General features: G+C 42.0%; 1 protein-coding gene across 8 annotated transcripts in view; it reads left to right on the top strand.

Moving 5' to 3' along the window:
- Positions 1–26,018, top strand: part of PAK5 (p21 (RAC1) activated kinase 5) — a 322,934-nt gene that overhangs the window by 212,846 nt on the left and 84,070 nt on the right. For all 8 annotated transcript variants that reach the window (XM_040447684.1, XM_040447682.1, XM_040447681.1 and 5 more), the window contains one exon: positions 2,806–3,020. In XM_040447684.1, coding sequence (XP_040303618.1) covers positions 2,817–3,020 — 204 coding nt within the window. In that variant the 5' untranslated portion in view covers positions 2,806–2,816. The remainder of the gene's footprint in view (positions 1–2,805; positions 3,021–26,018) is intronic.

The following is a 26,018-nucleotide window of genomic DNA, read 5'->3' as shown; positions in this document are numbered from 1 at the left end:
GGCACCTGAAGATACAAGGTATGGGATGATAAGCAGGTCTTTGCTATTGGTATTTTCTGTGCCAAAATTTACTCCACTATGTAATGGCTTAAAGCAACAGCCATTTATTTATGTCCTGATTCTATAAGTCAGCACTTTGGGTCTAGCTCAGCTGCATGATTCTTCTCCTGGTTTTGACTGGGTTCACTTAGTGGATAGCTGCTGGTCAGTTATGTGGCTTTGCTACCAGAGCTGATTATTGGATGCACTGATGGGTGACTGGACCACACCATCTATCATCCTCCAGCAGGATGACCTGGCCTTGTTCTCAAGCTGGCTGTTTGTTCCAAGAGCAGTAAGAAGGCAAACCCCAGTGTCCAAGATCATTTCATGCTTGTGTCATGGTTTCTGTTGTCCCATTGGCCACAGCAAATTACATATTCAGGCCCAGAGTCAGTGTGGGAGAGACCCACATAAGGACATGGACACTGGGAGGCATGAAACATCAGGGGCCATTCCTCTAATGGTCTACCACAACTGGATTCCTTAAATTCTTTACATTTTGGCTTGGGTATTCTCAAAAGTTTAAAGTCAGCCGACCTGTATTTATTAACCCACTTTAGTAAGGTACTTAAAGAATTTTTTAAGTTGTGCTATGCTCTCCAAAAGAAACAACACATCAAGGTGTTTTCAGCCCTTATTATCTTTCATTGATTTTTCTTTATCCCTGTATATTAGTTTCCCCAATTAGTCTTAAGTAACAACCACGATGGATGGGAAAATGGGTTTTGATAGAGTCTAGGGAGTTAAGGCTGTGAAAAATCTGATCACTGTCAAGAGAATACATATCCAGTGCTGTGGTCTAATTGTGTCCCTCCAAAACCCATAGGTTGAACTCCTAACCCTCGAGGTGAGCTCATTAGGAAGTGGTGGGGCCTTTGGGAGAGGACTAGCTCATGAGGGTGGAATCTCATGAATGGAGAATTAGTGCCATTGTTAGAAGAGGACAGAGAGAGCTCCTTTTTCCCTACCAACATGTGAGGTTCCAGCAAAAAGACAGCCATGCAGGAAGTCCATTCTCACTAGACACCGAATCTGCCAGAGCCTTGATCTTGGACTTCCAGACTCCAGAACTGTAAAGAATAAACGTCTGTTGTTTAAGCTAGCCAGTCTCAGGTATTTTGTTATGGCGGCCCAACACCCGGGTAGAGGATGGAATAGGAACTTGGGAAAATGTGAAGGCACCAGGAAGACCCTGTTTCCCAAGCAGGGATAACTGGTTAAGAGAAGAAACACATTTTAATGGGAGGTAAAGGCGAGGGAGGGGGAGGGGGAGAGCAAGGGAAGATGTTAACACCTTTGGTGCTCTTCCCCCAGGTGTCATTCACTGAATAAATGTACTGTGCTCATGATTTTAGTCTGTGAGCAGATATTTCTTGAGCAGGTACTGCATGCAGTAGTGAACAAGCCGATAGTACCCCTTCTCTGGTGGATATTACCAGATATTTCCCTACTATGTCTGGTAGGGAAAAAAAGACACCAGGCACACCATTACACCTGATTAATTGATAGCAAGTGGGTAAATGCTGGGAAGAATATGTACATGGAGCTATATGAATGTGTAACTCACCTATTCAAGCCTAAAGGCTGAGGGAAGGCTTTCCCAACAAAGCAACGTTGAAGCCAAACCATCATCATTTATAATGCCTGCAACAGTGTTCTTCAGGGTTCCCCAAATGATCATGATGGTCCTATTCGCAATAAACTGAGAGATGGAAAAGCAGTTACCCACGATCACAGTGAATAGGCAAACCTACCTGGGATTCAAACCCAGGTTGTCTGACATGTTTTCGGTACCATAAAGCACACAGTGACTATTTTAAATATTTTCTAGAGGTATCCTGGTCACAAGGTATATTTTAATTAGGTAAACTACATTGTTTCAAATAGGCAACATACATGCTACGAAGTTCTAAACATAATATACAGTGAAAAAATGGGTCTTGCTCCCTGCTGTGTCTCCCCAGCTCCTTTCTCTGCAGTCAATGCCAGTCAACTTTCTTCTCTATTTATTCAGAGATCTATTTATATTTGTAGCACTTACTTTGTGCCAGGGACTTTTCAGAGTGTTTTACCAATGTTTACTAGTTTAATCCTAATAATAATTTTATATGGTGAATGTGATTACTAACCTCATTTTTCATGTATAAACATATATTTGTCCATACAGAGGTTTGAGATTTCAAGTGCACACCAAATTTTGAGATGCTTCTCCCTGCATGCTAGTCAACTTCTGCTTTGCTAATACCACATAACAAGTTCAGAATTTTAGTGGCTTAATTATAAGCCTTGATTTCTTACTCATGAGTCACCTGTGGCTCAGCTGGGCACGGCTTCAGACTGGAGGTTGGATTTGGATCTGCTTCATGCATCTCTCCTTCCAGGATGCAGGCTGAGGGAGTATCACCCACCAGAAGCACAAGGTGGAAAGTAGAAACACAGAGTGCCTTCTATTCTGAGTGCCTTCTACTCTTCTACTCAGAGTGCCTCCACACCGGACTGCTGCACAGTCCATATCAAGGCAGTTCACATGGCCAAATCCAAAATCAGTTGGGCAGGGAACTGTATATCCACATGGCAAGTGCAAGGAGAAAACAAATCATGAGTGAAATATCTTATCTACACCCCCTGAAAATCCAACTTTCATCTTTTGCTGCTGATACCTAGAGGAATAATCGAAAAGGCAGAACTGCGAATGGATAGTTTTCCTATCATCTTCTGCTGGCGAGATACAAACATTATCTCTTTTCTGTCTGCATTTCCCAGGTCTTTGCATCATGTTCGGAAAGAAAAAGAAAAAGATTGAAATATCTGGTCCATCCAACTTTGAACACAGGGTTCACACTGGGTTTGATCCGCAAGAACAGAAATTCACGGGCCTCCCGCAGCAGTGGCACAGCCTGTTAGCAGACACGGCCAACAGGCGGAAGCCCATGGTAGACCCTTCCTGCATCACACCCATCCAGCTGGCTCCTATGAAGGTATGGTGAGGATTCTGTCTTTATGTTGGCTTAAGAAGCATGTTCTCATTTAATGCAGTGTACCATATTTACAGGCAAGCTAGAAAATGCCTAAATCATGTATTTGTTTTTAAGTATCTGCTGATTATCCACACTTACTCTTCAGTGATTATAATGTTCACCACTTATTGTAAATTGCAGCACATGAAAAGGAACTGCAACTTTCAGATGTGAGATTTTTTTTAATCAAACACATAAAATGCAATCACAAAATAGACAAGTCTTATTTCTACTTAAAAATGGCGTGTGTTGGGATGCCTGGGTGAAGTGTCCGACTTCAGCTCAGGTCATGATCTCACAGTTGGTGAGTTCGAGCCCTGCATCGGCTCTGTGCTGACAGCATGGAGCCTGGAGCCTGCTTCAGGGAGTTCAGTCTCCCTCTCTCTCTGCCCTCCCCCACTCACACACTGTCTCTCTCTCTCTCTCTTAAAAAAATTTTTAAATAAAAATAAATAAATAAAATGGTGTTTGCTAGTCTTCATACTGAAGAATATTATCTACCCCCTCTGGTAAGTGTGGTCAGTAACCTCTGATGAAATAGGCAACCTTTAGGTGTTTTGAATTTGCCCTTTAGAATGTTTAACTTGCATGTCAAATACAGCACTAACAGATTTTAACAATAATAAATGATTCATATGTATGTATATACACATACATAAACATACATGTCCACACATATATGTACCTTTTGTATATAATCATGTTTATATACATATATATTCATATTTGTCTTCATTGTCTGAGAGAGAACTGTTTCAAATAAGAATGAATCATTTGAGTCCCAGAATACAATATAATTTACCTTAAAGAAGTGGCTAGTAGATTTTTGGCAAGGTATGTTCATGAAGATAATTGCATTAAAGCAGAAAGGAGACACAGTAATTTCAAAATGTCAAGAGGCTACAAAGGAAATTCAGTCGTTGCTGTTTCCTTCTGCATCTCAGAATAAGAATTCCGTAGACCACTAAAAAATTGTCCAAAAGCTCCCTATGGGAGTTAAACATCATTGAAGTTTATCATCATGTTATACAATAGGTCTCTTGTTCATTGTATTAGCAGACATCTGAGCTGCATGAAGTAGCCTCTTCTGTGTAAAGATGAATATTAAGTACATTGTGTGTTAGTGATTAGGCAAAACAAGTGGATGCATTTTTAAAGGATGCAGAGAGGGGCGCCTGGGTGGCGCAGTCGGTTAAGCAGCCGACTTCAGCCAGGTCATGATCTCGCGGTCCGTGAGTTCGAGCCCCGCGTCGGGCTCTGGGCTGATGGCTCAGAGCCTGGAGCCTGTTTCTGATTCTGTGTCTCCCTCTCTCTCTGCCCCTCCCCCGTTCATGCTCTGTCTCTCTCTGTCCCAAAAATAAATAAATAAACGTTGAAAAAAAAAATTTAAAAAAAAAATTTAAAAAAAAAATTAAAAAAAAATTTAAAAAAAATTTTAAAAAAAAATTTAAAAAAAAAATTTAAAAAAAATTAAAAAAAATTAAAAAAAATTTTTTTTTCAACGCTTATTTATTTATTTTTGGGACAGAGAGAGACAGAGCATGAACGGGGGAGGGGCAGAGAGAGAGGGAGACACAGAATCGGAAACAGGCTCCAGGCTCTGAGCCATCAGCCCAGAGCCCGACGCGGGGCTCGAACTCACGGACCGCGAGATCGTGACCTGGCTGAAGTCGGCCGCTTAACTGACTGCGCCACCCAGGCGCCCCAAAAAATTTTTTTAAAAAAAAAAAAGGATGCAGAGAAAGAGGCCTGGCTGATAAGTTACAGGAAATTCTTACAACATACCACCTGAGCTAAGTAAAGTAGAATTGTCATTCCATCATGTGCACACAGTCTTGGTCATTCTGTTCTGGTATTGAATGGGTAGGTCTGTCCCACCCAAAGGTAAATACAGAGTCTTCTAATCTTGAATTTTGTGAATTTGATTTTCTCATTAAGATTTAGAAACCTTTTAGGCCAGCTAAAATGTAAAATATTCAAAAGGTGGATATTAGAGAAGATACATCTTTGGGGACAAAAAGGAACCTCCCATTTAAAACAGATATTGACTGGTATTTAATAGAAATTAACCAAATAAATAAATAAACATATAAATAAAAAAGGGGGCACCTGGGTGGCTCAGTTGGTTAAGTGTCTGACTTTTGGTCTCAGCTCAGGTCTTGATCTCAGGGTCATGAGTTCAAGCCTTGCATTGTGCTCCACACTGGGTGTGAAGCCTACTTGAAAAAATAAAAGTAAATAAATTTTAAAAAGAAAGTGACCAATTAACCAACTCTACTGCTTGATATTAGGCCATATCCTACTACTGAACATGATTTTCTCCCTAAGAGAAGGCTAATGCTTAACTAATGAGTAAATAATGGAGTGAAAGAATTTGCTCTTTCTTTTTATTATTTTTCTCCTATCCCAAGTTTTTATAAAACCCAAACAATGGAATGTGCACTGTGCCCAGAAAAATTTTCTGCCATTGAGCCTCATGGTGAAGGAAAAGCGCCCCAGTGAAACAATTATTGAGTGTCATTATTATTTGATGAGGAACAAGCTAGAAGGAGACAGAGTCTTCAAAACATCCTAGCTAAAGGCCCAGGACATGCACTGTCTTATTAGAGAGTGTGTCTGTTATTGAGTAAGGACAGAGTATTATCTACGCACTGTGGTTTTTCATTCATCTGGGTCCTAGCAGGGCCTGGCTGGCAGTGAAGGAGGAGGTTCCTATCTCAGTGATAATCCACCATGCTTGGTGAAGGTAGGACTTAACAGGACTTCTAGTTCATTTCTTCCATTTCTCAGATGGGCTAGCCCATTATCCTCTCTGACAGAATTTGCCAGCTCCGCTAAGAGTTGGACCAAGGTTTCCTAACTGCTGAACTTCTGGGCCTCATGATTCACTTACTCACTCTATGGGCTTTCTAGCCCTGGTGCCCATGAGTGAGCCTCCAGTCTGTATGAAATGATAATATTTGTTATAGGCACTTAAATGCAAACTGCAAGATGACGGGAAAATATATCTCCAGTAGAGACCCAGGCCTGAATTATGCAAATTGGACCTCAAGCACAGTTTTGCCTGTGAGAAAGAAAATAAGAACGGACAAGGAATAACAAAACAGTAATCAGCTAGGTAGAATTTTCCCCAGAAAGAGTGGAGTTAATCAAACATTTTGAACTGAAGGACACCCAATAAATCTCTACTTGATACTTTCCTCCATATCCTGTGAGTGAAGTCAGTGCTGTCGACACGTGTTGGACAATATTGGTCTGAGAGAATCCTGCTGACTCCATAGCATCTCTAGAATCAGAAAAGCGTTCAAGGGGCCAAAGTATGCCACGTGGTTTGCATGATCTACTTTTTGGAAATGCCTTCTCTGGAGGAATCTTCCATAGTTTTAACATATTATGAATCATGCAGAATCTATCTCAGAAGTCAGAACAATCCTCGAAATAAGCTATGCAGGAATTGACAGAAAGGAGTGAAAAGAATTGTGCTGATAAAGCCATTTTGGCAAAGTTATTTAAGTAGAACAAACAATTCTAATTTTTTCAGGCTGTCCTTTAAAGGGGACAAAGAAAAATAAGAGATCACCACACGAAAGCAGTAAATGGAAGAAGTGTGTAGCACTTCAGTAAGCTTTAGGCAGGCTGGTTCTGAATGGAGATTCGCCATTGCGATTAATTCTCTGATTAGTGTTTCAGCCGTTCCTATTCGGAACCTTCTTTAAATTGCATATCACTCTTGCCAGGACGCTCTTCTTCTGTGTAGATTTATTGATGTCAGTGTATCTCAAATTATAGTCCGTCAAAGTCACCTGGAGGGCTTGCTAAAACACAGATTGCTGGGCCCATCCCCCAAGTTTCTGATTCAGCAGAACTGGGATGGGGTCAGAATTTTGCATTTCTAATAAGTTTCCAGGTGATGCTGATGTTGCTGGTCTGGAAACCGCACTTTAAGAACTTTGATTTAGGTAATTATAAAGGAATTCATCCACATAAGGTGTAATCGATCAAAGTTTATGCTGACCAGGATGTCCAAATGGTCAGAAATGTAACCAGAAGCCACAGGTTAGCTCAGATTTGTGTCAAAAGTTAAAGTTCATGTACTCAAGCCAAAGGCACCTAGACAAATGAAGAAAATCTGAACCCCCAGAGATATGGGGGATCCTTTTAGGACATTTGGTAAGTGTCTTTGAGAAATTCCTTTTTCTGTCTAATGTCATTTTGTCCACAAAGCATCATAAGCAATGTTACCAAAATTTCTGCTGAATTAGATGCATTTATTTAAGTGGCAGGTTGAATGGTCACATTGTTCTTGCACTCTGGTTCTCAAACTGGGGCTTTCATCAGAATCTCCTGAGTGGCTTGCCATAACCCAGATTCCCTAGCCCCAACCTAGAGATGCAGATTCAGGAGGTCTGGGGTGGGCCTTGTGATTTGTGGGTCTAACAAGCCCTCAGATGAGGCTGATGCTACTGATGAGTGTGGGGGGGGGGGGGATACACTTTAAGAACCATTATTTTAGGTGGCCTGAAGTTAGAACTTAATGATCACTCTTGGTAACAGCCTGGAAATCATTTGAAAGATGCTGAAGAAAAATACAGAGGATAATATTAAAAAGCCTTTGTATCCTCTATTTAAAATGAACAGATAGCATATTTTAATACTTGCTTCATATTGGTTTTCAGTTTCAAGTAGGGCTTTAGAAATAATAGTATTATTTGTATTATATATATATGGCAAATAATACTATTATTTCTAAATATATATATGTATTTTAGAGAGTACACAAGCAGGGGAGAGGGACAGATGGGGTGAGAGAATCTTTTTTTTTTTAATATTTATTTTTGAGGGAGAAAGACAGACAGACACACCGAGCATGAGTGGGGGAGGGGCAGAGAGAGAGAGGGAGACACAGAACCTGAAACAGGCTCCAGGCTCTGAACTGTCAGCACAGAGCCTGATGCAGGACTTGAACTCACAAACAGAGATCACGACCTGAGCTGAAGTCAGACACTTAACGACTGAGCCACCCAGGCACCCCTGGGGTGAGAGAATCTAAAGCAGGCTCCATGCTCAGTGAAGAGCCCGATATGGGGCTTAACCCTGGGATCATGACCTGAGCCAAAATCAAAAGTCTGACGCTCAACCTACTGAGCCACCCAGGTGTTCCATGGCATATTGGAATTTTATTTAATGATGTCATACTGGATAGAATATTCTCCAAGTTGTTTTTTTTACAACATTGTTTTGCTGTAAATCATATTGATAGGCAGAAAATGAGTTTATTTAGAAATTAGAGGGTTTTCTTTTTACAGTTTACCCATTTCTCTACTAAAGGATATTGGCAAGTATTTGCTATTTATAAGTAATGTTGTTATGAGCATCTATATTTGTATCTCCTTGGGGACATGGTGAGAAATTTTTGTGTAACAGTTCTCAGAGTATGATCCAGAACTTCTCTCTTTGAGGGAGTCTGCAGGATCAAACCTGTTTTCCTAATACTAAGAGATCATATGCATTTTCTGCTCTCATTCTCTCCAAAATGTACAGTGGAGTTTCCCAGAAGCTATGTGATACGTCTTGACATCACTGGGTCTGATGCCTAATGGATTGGTGCTTTGTATTCTTTTATTTTTTTAAGTTTATTTATTTTGAGAGAGACACAGACAGCGTAAGTGGGGGAGGGGCAGAGAGAGAGGGAGAGAGAGGGAGAGAATCCCAAGCAGGCTCTACGCTGTCAGCACAGAGCCTTGACATAGGGCCCGAACTCATGAGACTGTGAGATCATGACCTGAGCCGAACCCAGGAGTCAGACGCTTAACTGACTGAGCCACACAGGCACGCTTTGTGCTTGTATTCTTAAGTTTTTGTTTGCTTTGTTTTGTTTTCTTTAATGTTATTTACTTATTTAGTTATTTTGAGGGGCAGAGAGAAAGTGGGGGAGGGGCAGCAAGAGAGGGAGGCACAGAATCCCAAGCAGGCTCTCTATGCTGGCAGTGCAGAGCCTGACATGGGGCTCAATCTTAACAAACCATGAGATCATGTCCTTGAGGCTAAACCAAGAGTCAAATGCCTAACCAGCTCAGCCACCCAGACGCCCCTCTTAAGTTTTAAATGTTTCTCAGTTTTAATTTCAAATACAATAAATGTTACTAGATACAACATAAACCAAAGTATTTTGTGGTATGCCCTTAATAATTATAAAAGGTTCTTGAGGGCAAAAAGATTGAAAGCCACTATGTTTGGGCTGATATCAAATTTGATTATCTGTGGCTTCTCCAACTTGCTCCTCACACACTACCAATACTTTTTAGGTGTGTGTGTGGGGGGGGGGGGGTTTGGGGGAAATAGAGATTTTTGTCTTCTCTAGCTGGCTGATAATCTTCTAGTCTGTACAACTGTCTCAGAGATCATTGAATGTAATATGCCATCCCTTTCAGTGTCACAGAATATAATTTGTCTAAACTGAGACTTGTGGCATCATTGAAAATCCCTGCATCCTTACTCACCATCTCCTTCTCTAATTTATCTTTCAATCCTTTCTGGCAGTCTTTTTTTTTTTTTTTTTTTTAATCTTTTAAGTTTGAAGAATCACAGAGAATACCAAAGCAAAATTCTCTGGGTCTGCTTCATCTTTGTCATCTTCAGTGTTTTCTAGTCTTCCAGTCTTCCAGAGCTGAGGCTCTCCTTGCTCATTAACCGCCTCCCCCCCAACCCTGGCCATCACATCAAAAACTGCCCTACTCTCAGAAACAGGGAAAAATCAAGAGAGGTAAATGCTCAGGTGTGGCCACTCCGTTCTTGAGGACTTGTGGCACCATTTTGTATTCTCCCCTAGCAGAGCTTATGTAAAAAGCTCATCAAAGAATGCTTCCATTGTAATTACTCTGTGATTCGCTATCATCTCTCTGTTTTCATGATTCACAGTTTTGCATTCAGGATCTACGTGTTTAGAGCCACATCATCCTTCTTAGTTGCATTTCTATGGGCTTCATCATTTCCTTGAAAATGTTTGTAATCAACTTTCTTGAAGTACAAGACAACTCTCTGACATTTTCTGGCATTTATTTCCTTTTGACCCAAGGGAAGAGTTTCTCCCAAAGATCCTTCTCATTCCAATGTGGCTGATGTGCAATTCCTCATTGGTCAGAATTAAGTTTGGAGGGATGTTTTCTTTGAGTACCACCTCCACCTTTTTTTTTTTTAATTTTTTTTTTCAACGTTTATTTATTTTTGGGACAGAGAGAGACAGAGCATGAACGGGGGAGGGGCAGAGAGAGAGGGAGACACAGAATCGGAAACAGGCTCCAGGCTCCGAGCCATCAGCCCAGAGCCCGACGCGGGGCTCGAACTCACGGACGGCGAGATCGTGACCTGGCTGAAGTCGGACGCTTAACCGACTGTGCCACCCAGGCGCCCCCCACCTCCACCTTTTGAGAGTTGTCACCAAGGGGTTTAAAGTGTGTATCAGGTGGTTGTTATGCTCTTAGCTGAAATGACTCGCAGCAATTCTGAGAGCTGAGGACTGCCCCATCATGACCTTTTGGCTCCCATGCCTATTTAATGTCTTATAACATGAAAGCCTCACACACCTTCCAGCTGGGCTGAGTGGCTCCTGCCATTCTATTTTCATCCCGATGTTTTCCACTGGGTGCCCTCTTAAAGCTCATGGATTCCTCATAATTTTCTTCTTAAGTCCTTGTGGCTATACATCTTCCTCCTTTTAGATCTGTTTCTACTGAAATATACTATTGAATATAGAAGCACCTTTCTTACAACCTGAAATTCAATACCTTGGTGTTCACCCAGCTGGGCACTTAGAAATGGAAGGGAGCCGGCACACTGGAATCGATGTCCGGCATCTGCCGATTCATAAACTGCATGGCTTTAGATAAGTGGTTTGCCTACTTCTTTGAACAGAAGTCTCCTTATCCATACAATGAAGCTGCTAATATTTCTCTTGTAAGCTTACATGGCCAGATCCTAATTGTCTAAGAGCTTTAGCATGTGGAGAAGAATGCATTCCGTTGTTTTACTTTAGGTCAATAATGTGATAAAATTACAAATCTGTTAAGCAGTTTTTTTAGTAAAATATCCCTTATTATTAAATTAATTCTGTAAATCATAGTACCTTATACAGTTAGATATTAATTTGTCACAATCTCAAATATTTCAAGAAAATCAGAGGTGGGGTATGTTAAGTTTTCTTGGCTGCTTCAACCATAAACACTTAAAATAAATGCACATAAACAACAGTAAAAACACATAAAATATAATAAGGTAATTGAATGTGTTGTTAAACTAACACTTAGCCTGATATAAAAATATTGATCATGGCATTGTTAAGAATATGCACAGGGTTGCCAACCCTTGTTTGTTAACTCAGAGCCAGTTCTAAGATCTATATCATTAAAGCCCACAGGATACAAAAATATTTTTATATTAATTTCATTCATTCATCCATTTATTGAATGCTCACTGTGTGCGTGGTGTTGTTCTGGGTCAGGGGTTGCTTATGTGAACAAAGAGTGCCAGGTGCCTATTCTGGGGACCTTGAATTCTCACGGGAAGACAGACAATGATCATTTAAAAATAAACAAACAACAGCTTCAGGAGCAGTAAATGTGAAGAATATAAAACATAATAAGATAAAGCAACTGAGGGTATGGGGAAGCTATTTGGAGTCCTTGAGTAGAGTCCTTCTGGGAAGGTGACAAGAGAACCGGGAGAATCCCCAGGAGGGGGAGAAATTCACAGATGGAAGGAAAAACCAGTGCAAAGACCCTGTGGTAGGAAAAGGTATGGAGACTTATAATAAAGGACAAACAGGTGACTGTGGGGCTAGAGCAGAATGGGTCGGGGAGAGGAGCAGGAGATGTGGTCAGATGGGTAAGAGGGTCTGGATGGGTGGCTTTCATCAGCCACAGACAGGACTTTGCCATTAGTTAACCCCCCATGCACGAGGGACTCAAGTTGCGGATCAAGAAATTGTTCTATTATGAAATGAATCGATTCATTTAAAGGTCAGATCCAATTTAAACTGTGCCAACTCTATTGTTTTGATATGCCATCCAGCAGGTCTTAGGGGTATTATTAGTTAAATAGGCATGAAGAGTTGAGATTCAGGGAGTCCTTCTGACTACGTGATGTTGACAAACGTTCTTACAGAAGAAATAGGGTGTGTGTTCTAAAGACTAAGTTTTTTGAGAAGGAAAATCTAATTATAAAAGGCAGTCTGTTGGGCAGATAACTGATATTTTAAAACCTCTCGTCAAAAACACCGCCCGAAAAAATGTACAGCAGTGTCTGTTGAGTTGACTGGAACCAACACAGTCATGAGGAGAAAGGGGTTGTTAATGCTCTGCTGAAGTTATCACTGGTGTTTCCACACTTGCAAAACCAGTGAGGGTAACCATTGTTTTGGTGCCTATAGTATTCTGGAATTCCTCCTCCAATTTTTAGTATGCCTTCTTAACCTTCCCATGGCCGCAGAGACTAAGGAAGAGAAACATCACACTGGCCCCTAAATTCTCTCACTTGCCTAAATTCAGGAGACTAGACTTGGGCACAAGGTAACCTTTGTTCCAAAGGAATAGACCAAGTCAGATGTATTGTATACCTTCATTTCTATAATCCAACCATATCTGGAAGCTTCTGAAAGCAGTTTTTGCTTGTATCAATGAAATTAGTGTTTGATGTGTCCCACACCTGCCCCTCCCCACTCCATGCACGGATACACGAATGCACACACACACACGCACAGGCAGACACAGACACACCCACGCCCCCAAAAGTTAAAAAAGTAAAAATTGTCATCAACCACTTATAAGTACCATCTTTCTTCTTTCCCTGCAGTGTTTTATTTAAACTTCCTTAACATTGCCTTTCAAAGGTGGGGCAGCCTTAAACTCAGATGGCCTAGTTGTTACTTCACAAATAACAAAGGCTGATGTTTTCAGGGGAGAGGGAACCATCACAGGAAGGTTATCACTGCGGGTATCACCCCTTCCTCCCTTTTGAGGAGGGCAGAATATTAGACACACTCCTCCTCCAGGCCTCTTGGCTGTTCATCCTGACACCCAGGGTGGCAGTTCTGTAACCACAAATGAGAGGATCCCACACCTGCAACTCACTGAAGCAAGCACAAAATAACTGGGCTTTCCTAGTCCATGATCCTGGAACTTGGGAGATGGATTCTAGGCTCCCAGTGAAGATTGGACCATGAAGACCTCATGAAGGAATGCTCACAGTCACTCCCTGTCAAGAGTTTAGTATCCATAGTCACCCTCAAGACGAAGATAAACACGAATGGAGTGTACCATGTACTAAGTGATTGTCAACATTGGGTTGTATTGGGAAGTAATCTATGACTAACTGACAGGTCTGTTTCTGAATGGCTCCTCTCACAGATGAAAATGCCTTTGCCAGCATCCCTGCAGTGACCGTGGTCTCCTCCTCTGACTCCAGAGAGGAGATAGAACAGCTCCCACACATTGACAGGATATAGGCACGGGTTCTGTGTCCACCTCAAGGATTGTTTGAACCCAGTACTAGTCCCAGAGCAGATGCTGGTGTGAAGCAAAGCAGGCATCAAACCTGTAGTAATCTGTGGATTATGTAGAAATATCATAGGAAACAGGCCTGACCCAAACCCAGAATATTGTTACTGAACATTGGAGAGTGTTGTGAAGAGTAAAAAATCTTTAATATTATTTTGTGGTGATCCCATAACCACTAAATAGTTTTAATCCAGTTGTGTAGATGAAGGAACCAGTTATATAGATGAAGAAGCTCATGCTCTGCTCCAAGTGGGTGCTGAGCCTTGTCCTTGTTAACAGGTAGATTTGTGGGTAGTTGGTGGGTGAAGCCTTCCAGTTTGGGAGTCTGGGTTGAAAAGGGTTTAGGGAGAAAGAGAAGATGAGGGCCAGACCATAGGCTGGGATGGGTGGGACATTACCTGGCCTGGATTAAAGGAATTGGGGAGAGTCTAGATTGAGGCGCAAGTTTGACAGGGCTGGAAATCATGGGAAGGCAAGAACGTGTGGAGGAAGCATCAAGGAGACCTGAGGAATGAGGGGGCTCCACACCCTTCATATCTCCCCCTCCCCCATCACTGCCCAAGTGTTAGAGAATCCTACACACATTCAGTATGAGAGGTGAGCATTTCTTCTCCCTCACTTGGGAAGTCAGAGGAGGTTGTTAAAGTGGAAATGCTGAGTTCATTCCTAAAACCAGTGCTTCAGAATGTAGGCCAAGGTTTTGGACTCCCTAAAAGGTTGGGGAGAATAACCTCTTCCTTGGAGAAGACCATGGTTGATCAATTTGTTCAAATTTACCCCATTTCTAAGTTGTACCCAGATCTAATATCAAAGACCCAGCAGCATTCTTTTGCCCCATACTCCCATACCATTTCTCTCTTCATCCTCTGCCTTTCTTTCCTAACGGGTTAATGATTACTTTGTATACCTCCCTACCTCCAAAGTATATGCTATTGATAGGAGGACCACAGGAAAAAGACAATAATTCCAAAGAGAGAAGCTTCTATTGCAGTGTCAGACAGGTGAGGAGAATGGTGGTATTTTTGAGCCAGTAATTTTCTAGTTTTTCTAGTAATTTTCTAGTTTCTGTGGTTCAAGTAACACAGAAAGATTGATTGGCATCGAGAAGGTTGGGAAAAAACAAACAAACAAACAAACAAAAACCATAATCAGAGATGTCAGTGATCAATCATGGCTCTGATCAAGCCCAGCCTACAGAAGAGCTTCCCATCTGTGCTGGGCTGAATTATTCAACTCAGTTCTTCGTTCCTCTTGCCATAGCCTCATGGAGGACTGACTACTTCCCCACCCCTTGATTTTGGACTTTCCTATGTAACTTGCCTTGGCCAGTCAGGTAATGTGAACAAAGGCTTGCAATGTACAGCTGAGATTTGCCTCTGTGTTTTTGCCATCACCATTAGAAAAACACGCCTCAGGCAGCTGGGAGAATCCAGAAGAGTTAGGAGCACATGGGGCAGAATCACCCTGGACATCTTGCATCTCTACAGCTTAAAGCATTGCTCCAGCCCCAGGCACATTGTGCAACACTAAGTGTGCAGTGGTTTGTTACACAGCATTACTAGACAACTGACTTATAACACTGTCTCAACCTTCATCACAGCTTTTCAAATGGGGGATATTTTCTATTTTAGGTGAGGAAAGCAAGGCTTATGAAGGGTAAAGAACTTGCTAAAGGTCCCACAGCCAGCAACTGGAAGAGGCCCAGATTCAAACCCTAAACCTCTGACTCAAAACCTATACTGTGTGGCGCCTGGGTGGCTCAGTCGGTTAAGCATCCAACGTTGGCTCAGGTCATGATTTCACGGTTCCTAAGTTTGAGCCCCTCATTGGGCTTCGCATTGATGGTGAGGAGCCAGCTTGGGATTCTCTCTCTCTGACCGTTCAGCTCTCTCTCTCTCTCTCAAAAAAAACAAAACAAAACAAAACAAAACAAAACCCATGCTGTAACCACTGTACCACCCTGCCTCCTGATTATAACGGTGTGTTCGGGCATGAACAAGCGTTGCATGCATAAATGATGCTAAGTCAAAAAATTCCTTTCTACTTACCTCATCCTTCCTTTTCATCTAACAGATGATATAGCTGAGACTCCGGTTAGGTAAAGAAATTTTTCCCAAGGTCACAGCAGGTTAGTGCTAGATGTCAGATACTGTTTCTGAGTAAAAGGAGTGCTTCTGATTCAAGCACCTAGCTGTAGCCCACAAACTAGCCCTCCCTCCAGAATCTGAAAGGATATCATTTAAATGCCTGCCTCAATGTGATTTCTTATTATTGGCACGTGACTTTATTTTCTAGTTGCAGAGCACTGCATATGCTTTGCAGGGTCTTTTATTTTGGGTGTAATCCACAAGTCTTCTCAGGTGAATTAGGCAGAATATTTGAACAGGAAATGTCAGTACAAGTGTGCACTAAGACGCAAATGAGTACACATCCAGACGTGTGCTCCTCACGCTCTCTCTGGGACAGCCTCACCACTCCATGGGCTGATCATGCCTGAGGTCAAGCCATGAACCCTTCAATCGCAAGCCTCTCTCCAGACTTCTGTTGGTTTCCCACTGAGTGATCTGCTCTCAACTGCTGACGGCTGAACTCATCAGATGAGAATGGCTGTGCTTTGATAACTGGAAAATTCTATATAAAGGGAGATGATATTCTCAGGAATGCCTTATTTGCCCCAGCTCTTCTCTCCTGGCAGGGGTGACCTAACTGAAAATAATCCTTCTAAATCAAAAGAAAAAGAAAGAAAAAGCATGTGGCTCTCTGTGACTCCCACACACGCTTGGAACTTGAAAACTTTAATTTCATCTCTCATTTAGCATCTTGTAGAAATTGGGGCACTAAAATGGCAGCTGCAGGCTTCTTTGGGGACACTGCCAAATCCCATAATCTTTATCATTCTGTTAAGTAATTTTAAATAAAACAATTATATTGCTGACTCTGTTTAAACGAGTAATAAAGCAGTGTATCAATACTTTGATCATTTCTAAGCACACCATTATCCAACTAACTGGATGCTACTCCTGTTATGTATAAGGTTAAAATTTCAACCAAAAAAGCTGTACCCAGGATGATACAAGTCTAAGTTTTCTGTCATCACACAGTCCATTACTTGTGGAGAATCTTTGTATTAGTTTTCCATTATTGCATAACAAATTACTACAAACATAATGGCCTAAAAGAACAGACCTCAGTTTCTGTGTCTGGAGTCTAAGGCATGACTTAACTGGGTTCTCTGCTCCAGCTCTTACAAGGCTGCAGTCCAGAGGTCAGCAGGGCTTCATTGCCATCTGGAGGCTTAACTCAGGAAGAATCTACTTCCAAGCGCATTTAAGCTGTTGGCAAAAATCATCTCCTTGTGTTTGTAGAACTTACAGCAGCCTGCTTCTTCAAGGAGAGCAGTCTTATGTGCGTATCCTAACATAGTCATGAGGCTGTATCCCATCATTGTTTCCATATCATGTCACATCACCATGGGAGAGACATCCCATCATCTTTGCCCTATAATCTAGTACAGCTGTGGAAGTGACATGCGATCACCTTTGCCATGCCCTGTTGGTTAGAAGCAAGTCACAGGTCCTGCCCACACTTATGGCATGAGCACCAAGGGGCTGGAATCATTGGGGGGGGGGGGGGGGCAGAGTCCACCCTGGGACTCATCCATTTTGGTCCCCAATATCCCTCCCACATGCTTAATGCATTCACCCCAGCCCTGGTTCTCAAAGTCGTTTCCCATTAGAGTGTCATCTCAAAGTTAGAATGGGAGCAGGTGTGGATAAAGCACTTGGGTGTAATCTATTAAGTACAGCTGCTAGGACTGGATGCCTCTCCAGGTGCGGACGCTTGAAACTAAACAGACATGAATCTGCTCCCCCACCTCCCTTCCCAGCTTATGATGGTGGCCTAGGATAATAGCTGTAGACATTCAAAACAGGGGAAATAAAAGTTAAGAAGGCATCACTGGTCCAAAGCTGTTCTGAAATCCAGCCTGGCAAAGGTTGGGAGTTCCTTGATTAGGTTTTAAGGTTTAGGATTAATCCTCTGTGGCTCGGACTCCACCCACTGGTTCTGCCCTTATTCATCACAAAAGCCTGTGTTTAAGCAAAACAATTTTATCAAGCCAGTAGAATTCAGGGAGTCTGAAAGCCTCCTTGGTCTGAGCTAGCAGTATTTTCATTGAAACAATTTCTCAAGAACTTTGTAGACCCTTTATGGATTTCACTGTGGTTCAGTCCATCAGAAAAAGCTATATCCATAGATATTTTTTCACGTTTATTTATTTTTGAGAGAGTGCAAGCAGGGGAAGGGGCAGAGAGGGGGACAGAAGATCTGAAGTAGGCTCTGTGCTGACAGGCTGATAGCAGCAAGCCTGACGTGGGGCTTGAACTCACTAACTGCAAGATTGTGACCTGACCGAAAGTCAGATGCTCAACCAACTGAGCCACCCAGGTGCCCCTATGTCTATAGATATTTTTAAGATAAACCCTCCTGTACTTTGGCCTCTTGCTAGGATGACTGAGGGACAGTGCCCTTAAGCTCCCTAAAGATTCTCTGGTTTGATTGAGAAGGTCTGTGGGCCATACCCTTAACTTCTCTAAAAAGCCCTTTGTGGGGGCACCGGCGTGGCTCCCATGTGTAAGCATCTGACTCTTGATTTTGGCTCTGGTCATGAACTCAGTTTCATGAGTTAGGGCCCTCCATCTGGCGCTGTCTCTGTCTCTCAAAATAAACGTTAAAAAGTCCTTTGTGTGATTGCATATTCTTGACCTTTGATTTTTCTGAGTTTGTAACAGAGTTGTATGGTCACATTTCAGCCTTTTCTGAGAGTCCGTCTCTGCATTTTTGCATCTTTGCTGTCTACAGAGGCTCAGAACCTTTTAAGTCCTGAGATTCTGGTTCCTTTTTTTTTTTTTTAAGTTCTTTCCTCTTGCATTTCTTCTTGTAAGTATAAAGAAGACATCAGGCAGCACCTTTCACACTTTCCTTGGAAATCTCTTCAATCTGTCACTAAGTTTATCACTTACAGCTTCTGCTTTCCAGATAACTTCAGAAGATGATTTTCCATACTTTCTGCCACTACATAGCAAGGATCCTCCTCCCTCCCGTTTCCAGTAATGTTTTTCACTTGCCCTAGTCATCAATATCCTCAAAGTCCAGATTTCTACTGAGAGTCAGTTCATGGCATTTGAGACTTTCTCTACTATATTCCTCAAGGTTCCTCCAACCTCTACCCCTTATGCTGTCAGAGACTAATTTGTGTCCTTCCAAAATCCACATGTCAAAGTCCTAACTGCCACTGTGACTGCATTTGGAGATGCGGCCTTTCAGGAGGTAATTAAGGGTAAAATGAGGCCATAAGGGTGGGCCCTAATCTAATAAGACTGGTCTCCTTGTAAAGAGAGGAAGAAACCTGGGGGTACTCAGACATAGTGGGAAGGCCACTTGAGAACGTAGACTGTGGCCATCCGCAAGCCAAAGAGAGAGGCTTTAGAATACCCTGCCAACACCTTGCTTTTGGACCTCCAGCTTCCAGAACTGTTAGAAATATGTTTCTGTTGTTTAAGTCACCTCATCTGTGGTTCTTGCATCATGGCAGCCCAAGCAAACTAATACCCAGGTTTTTAGGTATTTGTTACAGCAGTGCCCCACTTCAAGTACCAAAATCTGTATTAGTTTTGTATTGCAGTGTAACAAGTTCCCATAAACTCAACAGCTTAAAAGGACACATTGATTAATATCCTGACAGTTTTCATAGGTCAGGAGCTGGGCACAGCTTAGCTGGATCCTCTCTCAGGATCTCATAGGACTGAGATCAAAATGTCAGTTGGGCCACCCAGGGGCTCAGTTGGGGAAGTGTCTGCTTCAATGCCAATATAGGTTGTTGGCAGAATTTGTTTCCTTGTGGCTCTGAGGGAATGGAATACTCAGACCACTAAAAAAGAAAAGCCAAGAAAGGGGGTTAATGAACAGGTAACATGCTGTGTGGGTACCTGGGGCTCAGTCCTCCAGGTATGGCCTGAGCATTTGTAGAACACACATTAGAAGTGCCCCAGCAAGGAATCTGAAGCATATCTATGCACCAACTTTAATTCCTCAATGATTGTGTGTTGCTCCCAGGAGTTAATTCCCTGGCAAAACCCAGCCTGCCCCACATTTGATCAGGCATTCCTTAGCATCCAGAGAATGCCTTCAGGTAGAAGGACTCAGGAAATGTTCAGCATGGACAGGAAATGTCTGCAGGTGACCTTCAAGGTGGACTGAGGGCATAAAGGGACAACACCAATGGCAACTGGTCTCCAACATCAGCTTTCTTTTTTTAATCAGATATTTATTGTGTACCTACTTTGTTCTAGGCACTGGAGCTCTAGAGAAAAACAGTGTTTGGTCACTACACAATAGAGTAGGGGAGTCACATTAGTAAAGACAAAATATAATGTTACAGAAGAATATAGAACACTTAATATATAACAGTAGAATATATAAAAGCTTTTATGAATGCTTTGAGAACAGAATGGCTCTACTTCCCAGAAAATTTAAGGAAGGTATAATCTTGTGTTTTCAAAGAGTACAGTCACGTAATCATGCCTAAGGGAAGGATACCCCTAGATTAAGGAAATAACTTTACAAAGAGGAAGTGACAGTGTCTTCCTTAAGAGCCCTCTGAAGCCAGACTTTCCAAAATAATTCTAAAATCTTGGTTGGGCCAATTCCAAATATTTGGCCTTCACAAGTTCCTCAAATCTGTGTGCTTCTGTTTCCTCGTCTGTTAAAAGTGGATATAATAGCACCACCTCATCAGTTTAATGTGAGGATTTAACAATCTAATTGATTTAAAATATTATAAGTCTATAAAGTGAAGCAAACTCAATTATCTCAACTAGAGTGTGAGGAGAATTGCCCTTTTTCAGAGGACAACAATGTGTTAAGTTGTTTTCCCCTCACAGTTAATAAAACAAAGAACTTGTGTATATCTTAGTGTTACAGCTAACTCTCTAAGGTACAGAAAAGGTGAGTTCTCAGGTGTTGGTCAGTTGTAACAGCAAAACAACCCATATCTCTTTCACTCATGGGTGCTTTCACGGGTGAATTTCCTCAAGGCGTGTTTCCAGTGATATCTTTCACATAGAACCTGAAGGATGCTGCAGGCCATTCTTTTCTCCATGAAGCACGAGAAGAAATATGGGTGTCCTGGCAGCAGCATCTGACATTGAGAAACCCTGCCTCCCCATCCAGTCAGTTATGGTGTCATTGTTAGACTTATCAGCTTCTGGGCCGCTGTCACCTATGAAAACCCCAACCCAAGTTCACTTCCTAAAGGCTGCAGGGGTGGGACATGAGCCTTTTTAAAACAGCACCAAAGAGAGATGCAGGTAGAAATAGGTTTCTTCAGAATCTCAGTGTCCTAAAGCTAGATCCCAAATTTGTGGAGCAGGAAGCTGGAGAAGTTAACAGAGTGCAGTAAAACCTTCTCCCAAAATGCCATTCTCTGGTATATTTAACAGAAATTTTTATTCCTAGAAGCATATGTGCTTCTTTGGGAAGTCATTTTTTTTTTCTTTTTTTCTTTCTTTCTTTCTTTTTTTTTTTTTTTTTGAGAAAGAACATGCACATGCACACACAGTGGGGGAAGGGCAGAGAGGGAGGGAGAGAGAGAACCCCAAGCAAGCTCTGTGCTATCAGCATAGAGCCCAACTCGGGGCTCCATCTCACCAACCATGAGACATCATGACCTGAGCTGAAATCAAAAGTCAGACGCTTAACCAACTGAGCCATCCAGAAGCCCCAGGGAATCATTTTTAATAACCTGCTTTAATTTTTTTCAGCATAGGAGAGTAATAGCTATTTACATTAGTAAATACAGAAACTGTGGAGAAGGAAGACCTAGTATATCTCCACTGCCCACTGTTTAATTTTGATGCATTTTTTTTTCCATTTAACACTCTCTCTCTCTCTCTCTCTCTCTCTCTCTAGGAAGAGCAAGACTGATTGCAATGTCTTTGCAGTTTTTATTAAACTTTTTTAACCTACTGCAGCCCTTTCCAAACTTTGTTCACAGCACCCATCACGTGTCAGCAATTTTGTCACAGCACCCCCTAGGCAAAAAGAAATATCCGTTCCATTTATTAAGCAGTTCAATCCAAACAACGTATTAAGTAACACATATAAATTCGAGATTATAATTTTTTTGTGTAATTCCTAAAACACATATGACTTCTTCAACCACGGAACCAGGTTGGATACCACACCTTCATTTCCTGTTCCACATTGATTTTCACACATAACTTACCTTTTTGTCTTGGCAACTGCCAAATACGCAGCTTTACATTCAGTGATGTCATCAAAAGACATAGAGGGGAATAAAATGTAGAAATGAATGACCTTTGAGCTGGTGATGTACAAGGAATCTGACAGATTACATATTGCTGTTTTCTTCAAAAATTTAAAATATCCTGTCCCACCCTGTGAGTTCACGGCAGTCATCTGGGGTATCTTGGCATACAGTTTGGGAACCATGAAACTAACATTATATTTTCTGCAACATTATTTTTAGTGGCACCTTAGGACAGACATATTATGATTTAAAATGTTTCTCTTGTTGGAAATTTACCTTGATTGCTAGTTTGCTTGCTATTGATAAGTTCATTGTCCTCAAAAGTGTAAGAAGTTCCATTTTTCTATGTGAAGGGAGAATTTCTGAACACATAGTTCCTACCCATAGCCAGTTGGTCTGTTAAATTCTCACCTTGCAGAATCAGAGCCCAATTAGCCCAATTAGCTGGTAGCACCTGCAGTCTTGAATGCTTTGATTTTCCACCTTTCAAATCCTATGATCCTCATGGTTTTGTCAGTAGTTTAGCTTTAGGAACAATGAGCCTATAACAGGAAACATTGTTTAACCCATCAGCTATGCTTCGCATTTCCAAGTTAGTGAATAAAAATAAAGCCAAGGAATTGACAAGACCTTGTAAATTTGCAACAACGGGAGAGAACTTAGCCTAGAACCCAGAAAAAAAAAAATGCAGACACATAAAAATAATTGTAAAATTCCAAAAGTTCTGACTTTTGATAACTGAGCTCAGAACTGTCTCCTACCCCATCGGTGAGTTTGGCTCTGCAAGGAGAGACATCAGTGGGCTACTCAAGCATTTTGCTTCTCTCTTTGGCATAGATTTTTAGACCAGGATTCAGGTTTAGAATTAGCTCTTCACTTTAGAAGACATCCCTTCCCTGTGCTGCATTAACATTCCCTCAGCTCCAAACTGCATCTTCCTGACTTGTAGGTTGTTATGTGGATGGAGTCAAACAAGAAAGAACTTGAAAATTAAGAGGGTTCTCTGCAAACTGAAGGTGGTAGTGGAGGTGGAGGTGATAACAAAGGTGATTCGTGGTAGTAGAAGTTGGGGGAGGGGACAGTAGAAATAATCCCCCCCCCTTTTTTTTAAGCCTCAGGAAAGGTTACCTGTAGAAATGAAAGGCCCACAATTATTTTATGTTCAGTTGTCCACAAACAAGTGTGCCTGTAGGGTTATGTGTGCTTCTTCCAAATTTGCAGGGAACAGGTTCACAGTTCAGTTTTCTCTGTAGAGTACAAACCCTGGGGTGCAGGGCTGGGGCTAATAGTACTAATTTATTTGGATGGACATGACGTAACCTGAGCCTTACTATGCAAAGATAGGCATTGTTATTCTTGCATTACAGACTGGGTAGCTGGGGCTCAAGAACGCAAGAGATTTGCCGAAGGTGACACACCTCTCCAGTGGCAGAGCCGGAACATACTTCCACCCAGCTCCTGGGATGCCAGCGCCTTTCCAGGCAGCTTTGCCATTTGAGATGGATGGTAGTTGCTGAGGGTAGAGCAGCCTTAATAGTGTATCACAAGATGGGGATGGGAGGGGGAGAAAACAGCCCTTAATTTCAAGAAAACAGGTAACTTGGACGAAACTCTGTTTGCTTTATCTCTACAATATATCCACCCTGTATTAAGCATTGCCGGAAGACCTGTAAACCTCCCTGTAAACATCTTCCGGGTGTTCAGATTCTATTGTTTTCTAATTTCTTTACCCCGACAATACCTTTATCAGGTATTCAGCATTTATTTGTTCTGCAAGCTAGACTCTCTGCTGGTGCTTGCTGAGATTTGAGATGTGTACGTCCGTGACTGAGATACTGATAACCAGCGGTGGCTGAAATTCTTCTAGGATTGGACCAACTTGAATTTCCCGATGCAATTCTTCTATGCCTTATTTCTTTTTATAGCAAAACTTCTCTATCTCTGCCAAATTCTGAGAGAGATAGAAGTCCCTCTCTAGGATTGTGATTTTATTTTTTATTTTTGCTTTTTGAGAGCATGCAAGTGGGGGGAGAGGGACAGAGGGAGAAAGAGAATCTTAAGCAGGCTCCACACACAGTGCAGATCATGATCTGAGCTGAAATCAAAAGTCGGATGCTCAACTGACTGAGCCACCCAGGTGCCCCTGGGATTGTGACTTATGTTTTCCTTGCAATCTTTTTTTCTCTAATGTTGGACCTCAGATGCAGCTTTGAACTAAAAATTTCCTTGACTGTAGACCAGGCATGCTGTCACCCTAGGGTGACATTGTTGGGTCATTGGTGTATAAACCCTAAAATTGAGCGAGTACTGCCAGATGGCTCTCCAGAATGGTGGTGCCAGTGCACCCCACCAGTAAAGCACAGGAGCACGCATCTCCTTACACTCTTACCAACCCTTAGCAATATAAGCCTTTCTAGTGTTTACAGCTCCAAGAAGTGTGTTATTGTAGTTTTTAGTTCTTTTCTCTGATTGCTAATATGTTTGATCATCTCTTCATGTCACTGTTCACTGTTTAACTACTGAGTCCGCCAAATTGCGTATTCAAATCCTTGGCCACTTTTTCTGTTGGTTTCCTGTCTTTCCTGTTGTGTCTGTTACAAGATTTCTTTTTGCATTATTAAGAGTTTGTTTGGTTAAATGACCTCTTGCCTGATACTGATATTTCCAAAACTGATTTTTTTGTTGTTGATGCTTATCTCATATCTTTGTCTAACACTGTATTTTACTTTGTGCGTGGGTAAGCATTTTCTTGCAAACTGCATAGTTATTTGGTTTTATGTCGTTTTGTCTTCATGAAATCTGTCATTTATCAGAAGAACTCAGTACATTTATATTTAATATCATGATTTATATATTTCATTTTATTTCTTCCATATTCGTGTTTTAATATGTCCCTATCATATTAGGTGTCCCCCTGAAAGATGCTGTATTTCGTCCCTATCTCCCACTCCAATAAAACAAGGTATTTAGAAAACTTTCATTCATTCCCCTTCTTCCTCTTATCCACTCCTTATGGATGCCTTTCTTTCTCTAACACCTCCAAAACTCTCAAATTTTGGTGAACTTATTTTACATTTCCAGCACTAAACTATTATTAGGCTTTCCCTTACATTAATTCAGGAATTTTTATTTAGCAATTTTGCTATATACCATGCCTAGACAGTTGTCTTATCCATTCAGATTTAATACATAGAGAGACACCTACAGAGATAGAGACACTGGGTGTGTTGCTTAAGTTTTTCCTCTCCTCCTCATGTTTATCTCATCTTGAGGCATGTTCTGGATTAGTGCTATCCAGTAGAACTTTCTGTGATCATGGAGATGTCCCATATATGTGCTTTCCAGTAGAGTATCCACTAGTAACCTAGAGATAGTAAGCTCTGGAAATCTGGCAAGTATAGCTCAGGAATTAAATTTTTAATTTTAATTCAATTGTAATTTAAATTTAAATTTAAATGGCCATACGGCATAGGAGGACGCTGGGCTCACCGCGCGTCCTGCTGATCACTTAGATTCCACCTACACCTGCCTAAATAACCCAGAAAACCACCAGAGGATTAGCAGAACGGAGTCGCCGGAGCCAAGCGCAGACGAGAGGCCCACGGAAGAGAGTAGGAAGGGCGGCGAGGCGGTGCGCGCTCCACGGACTGGCGGGAGGGAGCCGGGGCAGAGGGGCGGCTCACCGGCCAAGCAGAGCCCCCGAGTCTGGCTTGCAAAAAGCGGAGGGGCCTGACGGACTGTGTTCCGACAGCAAGCGCGACTTAGCGGCTGGGAGGTCATAAGTTAACAGCTCTGCTCAGAAAGCGGGAAGGCTGGAGGACAAAGGGAAGGAGAGCTGCTGAGCCCCCTGACGACAGAGCTCAGTTTGGTGGGGAACAAAGGCGCTCGCCAGCGCCATCTCCCCCGCCCATCCCCCAGCCAAAATCCCAAAGAGAACCAGTTCCTGCCAGGGAACTTGCTCGCTCCACGCAAACACCCAACTCTGCGCTTCTGCAGAGCCAAACCTCCGGCAGCGGATCTGACTCCCTCCTGCTGCCACAGGGCCCCTCCTGAAGTGGATCCCCTAAGGAGAAGCAAGCT

Source organism: Herpailurus yagouaroundi, unplaced genomic scaffold, assembly GCF_014898765.1.
Source record: "Herpailurus yagouaroundi ecotype Mexico unplaced genomic scaffold, PumYag 196, whole genome shotgun sequence".
Classification (NCBI taxonomy): domain Eukaryota; kingdom Metazoa; phylum Chordata; class Mammalia; order Carnivora; family Felidae; genus Herpailurus; species Herpailurus yagouaroundi.
This window is presented reverse-complemented; position numbering and strand designations above follow the sequence as displayed.